General features: G+C 40.6%; 1 protein-coding gene across 1 annotated transcript in view; it reads left to right on the top strand.

Moving 5' to 3' along the window:
- Window positions 1-2,156: 2,156 nt before the first annotated feature.
- The window catches only part of rassf5 (Ras association domain family member 5), a 44,801-nt gene continuing 35,586 nt past the window's right edge, over window positions 2,157-11,371 (top strand). The window contains exon 1 of the mRNA XM_046875712.1: window positions 2,157-2,992. Coding sequence (XP_046731668.1) covers window positions 2,287-2,992 — 706 coding nt within the window. The 5' untranslated portion in view covers window positions 2,157-2,286. The remainder of the gene's footprint in view (window positions 2,993-11,371) is intronic.

Raw genomic sequence — 11,371 nt, forward strand, 5'->3', positions numbered from 1 at the left:
TTCAGGCTTAGGAAAGTACACACTTTTCTTTGGGGAATCCTTAAAGGAACCTCCAAAAACACTGTTTCGCTTCTGGTTTCAAATAGGAAATACAAGAAACGGTTTGTCTAAGATTATTATTGTGCTCCAGAAAACTTTCATGGTTCATAAAAAAGTCATGTTTTAGCTTAAATTAACGTGAATTACCTCGATTTTTCCTTACAAGTAAACGTAAGTCGAGTTTTTCTGCAGTGATTAAATCATGTTTGAAACGAGGTTGAGCTACTAATTACCATTCAAGAGAACCTAAAGCACTGGTGTTCAAAGTTCATCTTCAACAAGCTGCAATATGTTAAAACACTTAACTAAACTACAGCAATGTTTTTATTTTTTCAGACGACCCCTGCAAGTCAGTTCACAGGTTTTTTTACACATATATATATATAGACACGTGTAAAACCTGTGAACTGACTTGCAGGGGTCGTCTGAGAAATAAAAACATTGCTGTATATATATATATATATATATATATATATATATATATATATATATATATATATATATATATATATATATATATATATATATATTTAGAGCATTGAAGTGTACTTACCTCTCATTCTGAAAGAATGTTAAATATACATACACATATATACATATATACCAGTGGCAGGCTATGCATTTAGTACCTGGGCCTTCAGTGGGGACTTACCCAACTTAATCCACCTCCTAATACCACCACTATCACTTTGCAATTATAGAAACCATCAATACTCTACAAAAACGCAATATAACAACGCGTGGCATTACAGAGAGAGAGGTATTTCACATATGGAGGTGAAAACCATTTTACTAAAGCAAGCACCAAACTTCTACACTACAACCGCAACTGTGCACCTACATCATCTGGAGCAGTTCAGAATCAATATTTGTTTAATAACATGACAAAAACATTAAAAATGTAAATAAAATACAACCTCCTCACCACAGATGCATACTCATAATTTGCACCGCTCCTCAGAGGCTGTAATCCAGTGGTACCGCTCGTATTCACTGGTCTGGAAGTGGTGAACAAACCCTTTCCCGGGCTGAGACAAGCTAGCTAGCTTCGGGGTTGGCCGACCTCCTCACGATGTCTAGCTTTTCTTCAAAATGGATTTTTAAGTATGTCTGAGACCAAGTCAATTTCTCTTCCTCCGTAGGCATATGAAAGTCTAACTCTGATGTATTAATGTGTGCAGGGTGGTAACAGTTTCCCTCTGACCAACCAATCAGAGGACGGAAAAATGCTGCCTCTATTCTGGGCTAGCTAGCTGCCCTGTGAGGCGAATCTGAAATCTGATTGGTTAAAGAAACAGACCCATTGCTAATATAGTTTAAGGTACACTGGCCAGCACTAGTGATTGTGAAGGCCCTGGGCAGATTAGATTGAAATGGCAGCACATAGAGGCTGAAATCTGATTGGACAAAAAATCTAACATCCACATACTGGAAGCAGTGCAGCCAAGAAAAACACTACGAAATGAAGAGAATAAACTGGAAATAAATTGGGAATAAATAAATACAATTTGATAGAACAAATATTAGAATTTAAGTTGTAAATGTAAGTCAGTTAGTGATTCTGATAAATCACTAGACGAGCTATAACTCATTAAGCATTGACGTTGTATATTGTTTGAAAGAGTAGTATTAAAAGTTTTGGCACCCATCCTATTAGGATAGTTCATGATTTCATGTTCATAAAAGTTCTCAGATTTTTCATTTAGCCAGGTACAAAAGCCTTTAACTGGCTTTTTACACATAAAACTGTAGATTTGAATAATAAATGTGAGTTAGGGTGAGAGGATGTTTGTATTTTGTTAAAGAAGGAATAAAATGTAAAGCAAATTCAATGTAGTTTTATTTGTTCAGTGCTTTTAAAGATGGCCATTGTCCAAAAAACAGCTTTAAAGCAATAAATAGTTGATAAAATATGAATGTATAGGGTTACTGCCTATAAGTTTATCCCTTATGAGCAAGCCATTGGTGACAGTGCAATAAAACTCCCTCAGATGGTGAAAACTTGTTTTAAATATGCAATATCGATTGTGACACTGTGCTTCACGAGCTGTGTGTGTGTGTGTGTGTGTGTGTGTTGCTGTAAGCTGGAGAGTGCGCGTAGGCAGTCAGAAGCGCAGAGGCGCGTCTTCTTTAAGAGCGCGTCCTCCGACTCGCTGCCATTTCATACTTGTCGCATCCACACGCGTCACGACTCCGCCACCGATCATCGCCATTCATCGTACGTCGCCGTCCCTCGTTTCGAAGGCGATGGCGTCCGTTACGTTAGAGCAACACCCGGCTCGGCACCACCTCGATTCTGAGAAGCTATTCTTCCGCAAACTGGCGAGCGAGGGTAAGAAATTAATGCGCAAATCGTCGCGGGAGAAGATGCCGCGGGGGCGCGCGGCGGCAGTCGGAGCAGTACCAGCAGTACCAGGACCGAAAGTGCAATTAGACCACTGTTCATCTTCAGACACGGTCTTCTTAGAGACGAGCGACAGCTGCGACGCAGAGACGCCACGTATCACGAAAGGGACGCGGGACCGTGTCCCCGCGGCGCAGGGCGCACTGGAGTATCCGGGCAGCGACGCGGAGCAGACGCGGTACCGACGCGCCGACGCGCGCAACGCGAACAACGCGAACAACAACGGTGACGTTAGAAGTCAGCCGCGAAGGAGCTCGGCGAAAACCCACGGCGAACTGTCACCCCGGACAGGGGGCAAACGCAAGAACTTCAGGTCCTTGTCCACAGAAGCGGACACGCTAGAAGGAATCCAGTTGGAGCGGCTCACGCAAGGCAGACGCGGCGTCGTGAGGCTTATGCGGACTGAACAGCCGAGAAGGCAGGCATGGTCCATTTTCGGGGTGAAAGAGGAAAAAGGAGAAGGCCACCTTTTTGCCCCACGGAGGGTCACGCAGGACTGGTGCGACGCCTGCAGCCGGCTGATCAAGAGCACTGCACTCCGGTGCGAATGTGAGTCGAATATTCGAATAATCGTAAAGAGTAATGGCAATTTCTGACACTGATCCTACTGCAGTGCCAGAAAATAACTACTGCATAGCTATTTTGATTTATTTCTGTATCTCTCTGTGTGTGTGTGTGTGTGTGTGTGTGTGTGTGTGTGTGTGTGTGTGAATAGTTATAGATCTGCCTTCATACCTTGAATCTTAATTTGACAAATGTGACAAATGTGTTAAAAGATAGTTCAGGGAGTAAATCAGTTTTCTGGGCATGATTGAATCTAGAGTTGCAGCTATGTGAGATTGATTACCCTGATTGTTGATGTTCACATGTCCTCCCCATGTGTTTCCTCTTGGTTCTCTGGTTACCTCCCACCTCAGAAAACATATCAGAAGGTGAAGTGATTAGGCTTATTTGCCCTGTGTGCAAATGTGTGTGCACTGTGATTGCAATCGGCACTTATCATCCGGTGTGAGCTCCTACCTAAAGCAGAGTGTGTAAGAATGAATTAAAAAAATGAAAGAATGAATGAAAGAATGAATAATGACCGCACATGTATAACAGGCACAAAATGGGTCAGAAATGTACTTTTTATTTCTTTCAAAAAGCACAATTGGGGACGTGGAGGCAGCATTTTCCTAGAAAGGCATTCCAAATATCCCTTCAGAAAACACATCACTTTTATCTCTCCCTTAGGACTAAGGACAACTGTGTGTGAAGGGGGAACAAGAGGCAGCGATTATAGCATTATCAATCATTGAGTTAGGAGTATAATTAAACATACCTCAGCTTTGGAGACGTTGTGGGTTCATCTGGTATTTCCTGCCTTAGGGGGCTGTTGTATCTCTCGATTTATGTCACAACTTAGAGCATTTAATCAGAACAATGCCCTCAGATATGAGCTGTTTATTTATTTTTTCGCAATCCAATGGGTTTCGCAAAAAGAATTGAGTAGAAGGGGATGTCCCCAGTAGGGGTCATAGTTTGTTTTGAATTGCACTGTAAGTCTTTTGCTGACAGCCCCACAGCTATCACTCACGAGGGCTTGATGTTTTGTTGTGTGTCTGCATGATGGAGTCCTTGGTTTCTGTTTGAAAATAGAGCAGAAAATGTGAATTTTAAAAGCATACCTTTTAGTGCCGACCTAAATACTCACATAGGGGATTAATGGGCGGCTTTTTTAGCTAGAAAGACATGATTTGGAGGACACACAGCCTTTTTGGAAAGAGTTATTCATGCAGTCTTGTGAGTCCATCAATTGAGGTTTTGTAAAATGAATTATAAGTAAAAAGGAGATAGGTACACTTTTGCATTTGAATGATAGAACTGTGAAAGTAGAAGATAATCTTTGGATGAAAACAGCAGAGAGAGAGATAGAGATGTTGCTTCCAAGTATCCTAGGCTTTCATTTTAATTAAAATAGGATTTCACTTTCACTCTGTCACCTTCTGTTTTTCTTCCCCTTAATGATAAAAACCAGCATTCCTTTCTTATGACAACCATTTAAACTTCCAACAACACCCAACTAACCCCATAAACTCCAGAACTACTTGATATATTCTTTCCTTTTTACTCTAATAACCGTAATATATCATTCTAATAATGTTACTGAATGACATGAGTTAATATGAATAATTTAATAACCCAAAACTTTAAGGCATTTGTTAGAGATATGAATGGTCTGAATGTTATTTCCATGATTTCCGCTCACGTTTTAAATGTGGGTCACTGTCTTGTAGCGAAAGTGTACCTACAAGTTATAACATGTCAAGAATCAATGGAATCTCATATAACCCTCTCTTACACTGTGTGCAGGAGAGATTTTGGCTTGTCTCTATAGCTGATAACTTTCCTGTATGTGTGTCTAAACAGGCCTGCAACAGCCAGCAGGTTCACAATAGTAAAATGATCCTGTGGCAAGTGCTGTATTTGTGTGAAGAGAGAGAAAGAGAAGCAGATGCAGAAACAGATTAAGAGAGACCGGGAGAGTGTGTGTGAGAGAGAGATAACGTCAGTATGAATGCATGTGTGTTTGTGTGCTGAAGAAAATGCAAAAAAAAAACAAGAATGTGCAATGAGTGCACACGGTTGTGTCCATGTGTGTGAAAAAGTGTACACAGACACTGGTTAATGTGAATGTGTGTGTACTTTGGCAATCTCAGCCTTAGGTAGATGATTGCTGGAAACGCACGTAATCAAATTAGCACCAGTTGCACAGCTTTCAATATAAACAGGACAATGTCTTTTGTCACACTGACTTATGAAGGTCGGTGCTTCCTGTGACTGCGCGTGCAGCCTTGTGCTGCCATCTTTTGGCGTGTTACAAAAATAGTTTCTAAAATTTTTGATACCGCCTCGTATAATAGAGTGTACTATTTATGGAGATAAATAAGAGGAAAAAGATTATTTGTGATACTTACTACATATACATTCATGTCATTGTTGAAATTAATTGTTAATAAGATTTGAACCCATTTAAATGACCAGCTATGCCTCCTAGACCCTCTTTGAGAACACTCTGAGGCAGTAAAAAAGTAATCCAGGAACACGATACCTCACCATACCTTTCCTATAGAGTGTGTACTAAACAATTCGAAATGACTATACTTTAAGATAAATAACCGAATGAGAATTAGAGCGGTGAAGTACCATAAAGCAACTGTGGTTATTTAGCTGGGGAATATCTAAAAGAAACAGCTTGAAGAACTCACAGAGATATTTCAAGTGTGTAACATTTAAACGAGTATTGAAGGGCTGTCGCAACCATAATCACTGATAGTACTGTGTAAATATTCAGCAAAAAATAAACCTGACTGTACAATAAAGTACCATGTATTTAGGGCTGTTTGCAATTTGGTCTTATGAACCATCTACACAGGTCTAATTTGCCTTAGGTTTAGCTTTATGCTAAAACCTTTTCTCTAATCGAAACTAGCATGAGTGTGTGTGTTTGTGTGTGTTGTGTGTGTGTGTGTGTGTGTGTGTGTGTGTGTGTGTGTGTGTGTGTGTGTGTGCGCGCATGCTTTCTTTTTTTGTAAATATGATCCTGGGATTTAACTCAACTGAAACGTTTTTAAAAGAAGCTTTTGCTGCTCTCCCAAATGTCCAATTTAAGCCTATAATTCCTACTTTCCAGTCTATTAGCTCAGACTGTAATCAATCTGGGTGGTAATTATACCAGGCTGAATCAGAGCGATAGTTCAGCCTTAAACCTGATCTCGTGTAACCTTTGATTAAAGCCACACTAGCTTTTGTAAACACTAATTTACAGATGTTAGGCTTAGGGGGTCTCCAGAAGATGGGTAATGATCTGTGAATGCTGATTAGAGTATACAGTATATTATTGGATAAATTCATGAAGTTCATATGATTCGTATGTGACCTTTGAACATCCTGTTCCATATTTAGTCCCCATTTGCTGTTATATAACCTAAACTTTTCTAAAAGGTTGTTTGGAAAGGGGTTGAAGATATTTGTGATCATTCAGTCACAAGGGTGTTACTAAAGTCAGATAGTGATGAAGAGTGAGGACGCCTAGGGTGCAGTCAGTGTTCCGATTTATTCCAAAGGTGTTTGAAAAGGTTGAGGTCTGAGCTCTATAGCAAGCCAATTAAGATCTTCCAACTCACATAAACCTTGTACGGTATCTCACAAAAGTAAATACACACCCCACATTTTAGCAACCATTTTAGTATCTCTTCTCAAATGACAATACTATAGAAATGAAACTATATATTATAGTTATAGATCAATTTTAGAGTAGTCAATGTGCTGCTTGTATAGCAGTACAGATTTACTGTCCTCTAAAATAACTCAACATACAGCCATTATATTTGGAATATCTGGCAACTGAATTGAGTACACCTTAAGTGATAATAGATGTATGTAGTGTAACCATGCAAAGCCACTTTGTCCAATTCATCATGTTCATGTTTTTGTCTGCTTGACAGGACAATACAAATGTGTGTATCTTGTATTAGAGCAGTTAAAAATTGGTGCTGTGAGTACAATTCTCTCATACTGACCACTGGATGTTCAAAATGGCACCTCATGGCAAAGACTGAGGATTTGAGATTAAGAATTTGTGCTTTTCACAAAGATGGCCTTGGCTACAAAAAGACCGGTAACACCCTGAACTGACTGTAAGCATGACACAATTTTCTTGGTACTCCTCACCAGGGCGTTGTCACACATGCTGGACACCATTAAAGACAAACAAATTTATCTTGATTTCATCAGACCACAGGACTGGAACCATGTTAATGGTTAATGGTGTCCAGCATGTGTGGCTACGCCCTGGTGAGGAGTACCAAGAAAATTGTGTCATGCTTACAGTCAAGCATGGTGGTGGTAGTGTTATGGTCTGGGGCTGCATGAGTGCTGCTGGTACTGGGAAACTGCAGTTCACTGAGGGAAGCATGGATTCAAATATGTACTGTGACATTCTGAAGCAGAACCTGATGCCCTCCCTTGAGAAACTGCAGTTTTCCAACATAATAACGACCCAAATACACTGCCAAGATGACAACTGCCTTGAAAGTAAAGGTACGTGAACTATGTCTCCAGACCTGAACCTTTTGGAGCACACGTTCTCCGGCACACACACACACATCCTCACACTCCACCTTAAATGCCTCACCTCACTGCAAGAGAGAGAACACTCATTAGTCAGAATTCTCTTCAGGTGAGGCATTCCCGTGTGTTCCTGCTCCCGGCCTCACCCTCCATTCACAAAACGCGTGGCAATGTGTGGCAGCGGGCGCTCGGCCCCGCCTCCGCTGCCACACATGCCCAAGAACAGGGGTTACGTTCATATTGAAGTTTGTGTTTGTTTTTTTAATGTGCGTGTTCGCTTCGCTTGAGTTCAATACGGTATTTTTAAGACTTAAATGAGCTTGCCCCTACTGGGAAACTTAGGCAAACCTGGCAAACTACAGCCTGCGGGCCACATCCGGCCCTTTGTACGTCCCTGTCCGGCCCGCGTGAGGCCAATCATAAATTACAGGGATGCACAGAAATACCTAAATCACCGGAACAAACCGGCAGAAACACAATTGTAATGACGCAATAAAAAAGCGCAGCCAGCACTCGGTTATCTGGATAAGAGCAACATGTCTGCGGTGTGCGGATAGCGATTTGCAAAACATGCAATGCTGAAATTTCATGAGGGGGTGTATCTGAAAAGAGTTTCTCCAAGTCGGGTTTAATTTATCACCTGAAATTCAAACATCCCGATTGCCATTCTAAATATGAGAAGAACGCGGCACAGAAAAGTAGTCAATCCGAGCATCCGCACTCCGTCTGTAGAGGACGTTTTTGAAAAGGCAGGAAAGTTTTCCAGTGATGGTGTAAAGGCAAAAGGCATAACACAAAAAATTATGGATTTCATTGCCTTTTGAATTGAATTTTCATTTCGGTGCATCCCTAAAATATTATCGTTGGTGTGGCCCTCTGACACAATTCAGGTTTCTCATGTGGCCCCTTGTAAAAATTAATTGCCCACCCCTGCGGTATATTCATCTTACGCACATGCGCGTTTGACGAAAATACCGTATTGAACTCAAGCGAAGTGAACACGCACAAAAAAAATAAAAAAAACAAAGTCTGTGTTTTCTACCCTGAAACACGTGAAATCAAAGCATTGATCTGTTCTGACTGACACCCATGTGAAAGAATTGCTTCGAGTGGCAACAACGGAATACAAGGCAGATTTGAAGGGGATTGTTTAAGGCAAGGAATGCCAAAATTCCCACTAAGTAACATGCATAGTAAAAGAAAAACGCTATTGTAAATTATTATATTTTTGTTTGTAGACTTGGTTAAACTAAGAGTTTGTGTGTGTGTGTGAGGCAGTGCAGTGTTCATTGTTGAAAATGACTGTCCTGTGGTCTTAGAACTGTAGGAGTCAATTTCTGTCATTATGTTGGTGTGTGACATTTACAATAAATCTGGCTGAGCAGAGGTGTGTGTGTGTGTGTGTGTGTGTGTGTGTGTGTGTGTGTGTGTGTGTGTGTGTGTGAGGAAGGGATAGGTGATGTTCATGTGTCCCCATGTGTATGATGTGGCTCTTTGCAGCAACACAGTAAAAAATGTGGCTCTCGGTCTCTGACTGGTGGGCCACCCCTGCCCAAGAGGATTAAGCTAGTGCTGGATAACAATGGTGCTCAGACAAAATATTGACACTTTGGACACAGTTTTGATATGTTTACTTAGGGTGTACTCACATTTGTTGCCAGTTATTTAGACAATAACGGCAGTATGTTGTTCTTTTCAGAGGACAGTAAATCTGTACTGCTATACAAGCTACTCTGAAGTATACCCAATTTTCATTTCTATAGTTCCTTGAGAACATATAATAAAAAGTGTTGTTAAAATGTGAGGGATGTACTCACTTTTGTTAGACGTATTCATGAAGCTGGCTTTGTGCCCCGGGGCAGTGTAATGCCAGAACAGGTTTGGGTCTCCTAGTTCAAGTGAAAGGAAATTTAATGCTACAACATCCAAAGACATCCTATTAAATTCTCGTAATTTTTGGTAACATATGACTGGAAATGGCAGGTGTCCAAGGACTTTTGCCTATACATTATACATATTTTTCATTGGAACTCTAAGCTAAAAAAATTTGAATGAAAGGCAAAAGTGTAAACGGTGTATAGTTGAAGTTTCACACCCACTCAAGATAATATTTATTTATTAAATGTACTGTTATGATTGGCCTGGTCTTGATACAGAGATCCAAAAAATGGCAGTCGACCTCAAATGTATGATTTACATTGCACGATTGCTACAGAAATGAATGGGGTGCATTTCTTTTCCAGTAATTCTGTTTATTTTGCTTCACTGACCTTACAGTTGTGTCATTGTCCTTGCTTCTGTAAAATAAATCACAGTCGAGGCTCAGGTCACTAAAAGGAAGAGTTATTGTCAGAGCTAGTGCAGAACATTGTCTTCTAATAGGCTGTAAGTCTTGTCCTTAGAAATGGACATGATTTTTAAAAATGATGTTGCTTGGCACTCTGCAGAGCCTCGGTGAGTAAGGAGGCTAACCTACTTTGGGCCATTCGTCATCGGACAGCACCCACTGCCGCAGTCCTTACATACAGAGTGTGTGTGTGCGTGTGTGTGTGTGTGTGTGTGTGTGTGAGAGAGATGTAATGAATGATGTCTTTATTCTGTCCTTTTTTTTTGGTTTGGACCTCAGTATTTGTTCCTTTTTTTTAGTTTTACTCAAAACTTTCGATGTGGTTTGTCATGTGAAGACATGACTATAGATTTTGGAAAGTCCCAGCAGTCCCTTATTGTAATTTATTTGCTTTCACTTTCCAAATGTAACACTATTACATTCTTTTTTTTTGGTCATTTTTCCCTAACCCTACTACAAACACACTTCTTCGTGTGCTGGCATGTTCAGGATTCCAAGAAGTCTTATGACAATAGTGAATCTCTGTCTTTCCTGTTCTGATTTTAGCACTGGTGCCCCTTTTGAAGTGGCTCCCAGGGCATGCTGGGAGATGGTGTATTTTCGAAGCTGTGGTGGTAAAGGGAGGCTAAAGAGAGAGCGTGGCTGTGACTACAGCTCCCTATTTCGAACTCAGAGCCCATAATTATACGCAACGAACGAGAGAACCCGCCAGTCAGCGGTTACGTCCGTGCCATAAACAGCTCGGTTCCTGTCCATTTTCCTGTCTTGTGTTGTTTTGGGTTTCTCCTTCTGTCCTTCTCTCTCGTGAGCGGCCACCCATACCAACACAACCGCAAAGCCTCATAAAATAACGATTCTCGTCCTTCTCTGAACACATAAATGCAAAGGCTGAGAGAGTAGACATTGCTTTTCATTTTATTCCCATACTGAAGATCAGAATTAAGTGTTTTTGGTGACTTTTGCTGACTCACTTCTTCTGAGGGGGGAAGGGGGGGAGACAAATCATACATTTATTATCAAGCAGGCAAGCTGATGCTGTAGTATGCCGCTAAGTGCCATCTTTGGTTGCCTAGAAACTGAAACGGGTAAAAGGTAGGCACTGGCGTAATGCAGTTTTTATTCTTCCCCTCCATTTTCTTCCCAGTTTGTGGTCTTGATCATTCTTACCTCACATTATATTTACCATGGGAGTTTTATAATGCAAAGGCACTACAAGTAAAAGTAAAAGAAAGCAGAGGAACAAGTGCATTAATATACAAAACTGCAAACCAAGATCCACCTTTTAAGGCTTTTTTTTAACACCTTTTAAGGCATTTAAGACTACCAACAACCAGATCAAACCTCAGCTGGAAGCATTACACAACCATAAAGAGCATTACTTTTAAACATGTACATAACCAAAAAGTTGTTTTGTTAATATCAATGCGAAAAATTGTGTTTGATCCATTTTGTAATTCCTGATTTAGTTT

The sequence above is a fragment of the Silurus meridionalis genome, chromosome 19 (genome assembly GCF_014805685.1).
Source record: "Silurus meridionalis isolate SWU-2019-XX chromosome 19, ASM1480568v1, whole genome shotgun sequence".
In the NCBI taxonomy this organism is placed as follows: Eukaryota; Metazoa; Chordata; class Actinopteri; order Siluriformes; family Siluridae; genus Silurus; species Silurus meridionalis.